This window comes from Geospiza fortis, unplaced genomic scaffold (assembly GCF_000277835.1).
Source record: "Geospiza fortis unplaced genomic scaffold, GeoFor_1.0 scaffold527, whole genome shotgun sequence".
In the NCBI taxonomy this organism is placed as follows: domain Eukaryota; kingdom Metazoa; phylum Chordata; class Aves; order Passeriformes; family Thraupidae; genus Geospiza; species Geospiza fortis.
In genome coordinates this window covers 27755-28429 of record NW_005054757.1, presented here as the reverse complement: position 1 = coordinate 28429, position 675 = coordinate 27755, and the positions used below count along the sequence as shown (strand labels likewise).

Below are 675 nucleotides of genomic sequence, written 5' to 3'. Positions count from 1 at the left end.
TTTTGGGGAAAAAAGGGGATTTGGGGAGAAAAAATGGGGTTTGGGGGGAAAAAATGGGGATTTGGGGATAAAAAGCGAAATTTGGGATCCCAAAATGGGGGTTTGGGGGGGATAAGGAGTTTTTGAGGGGAAAAGGGGATTTGGGGTATTTGGGGGATTTGGGGACAGGGAGGGGGAAGGAAAAGGGGAGAGGGAATCCAAAGGGAACTTTGGGGACAAAACCGAGGATTTGGGGGACGGAAAGAAAAGGATTTGGGGGAGAAAAAGGGGATTTGGGGACAGAAAGGGCTCACCTGCCATGGGCTCCGTGGGGCTGTGGAAGGGCAGAGGGACCCCCTGGGAAAGGCAGGAATGGCCAAAAATGCCCCAAATCCACCCCAAACGCCCCAAATCCACCCCAAATCCACCCCAAACGCCCCAAATCCACCCCAAATGTCCCAAATCCACCCCAAACACCCCAAATCCACCCCAAAGCCCCCAATTCCACCCCAAATCCACCCCAAATGCCCCAATTCCACCCCAAACGCCCCAAATCCACCCCAAACGCCCCAAATCCACCCCAAATGTTCCAAATCCACCCCAAACACCCCAAATCCACCCCAAATCCCCCAATTCCACCCCAAATCCACCCCAAATGCCCCAATTCCACCCCAAACGCCCCAAATCCACCCCAAA

General features: G+C 53.9%; 1 protein-coding gene across 1 annotated transcript in view; it reads right to left on the bottom strand.

The window, feature by feature from the left end:
- Window positions 1–675, bottom strand: part of POLA2 (DNA polymerase alpha 2, accessory subunit) — a 9022-nt gene that overhangs the window by 5472 nt on the left and 2875 nt on the right. The window contains exon 4 of the mRNA XM_031065391.1: window positions 294–313. Coding sequence (XP_030921251.1) covers window positions 294–313 — 20 coding nt within the window. The remainder of the gene's footprint in view (window positions 1–293; window positions 314–675) is intronic.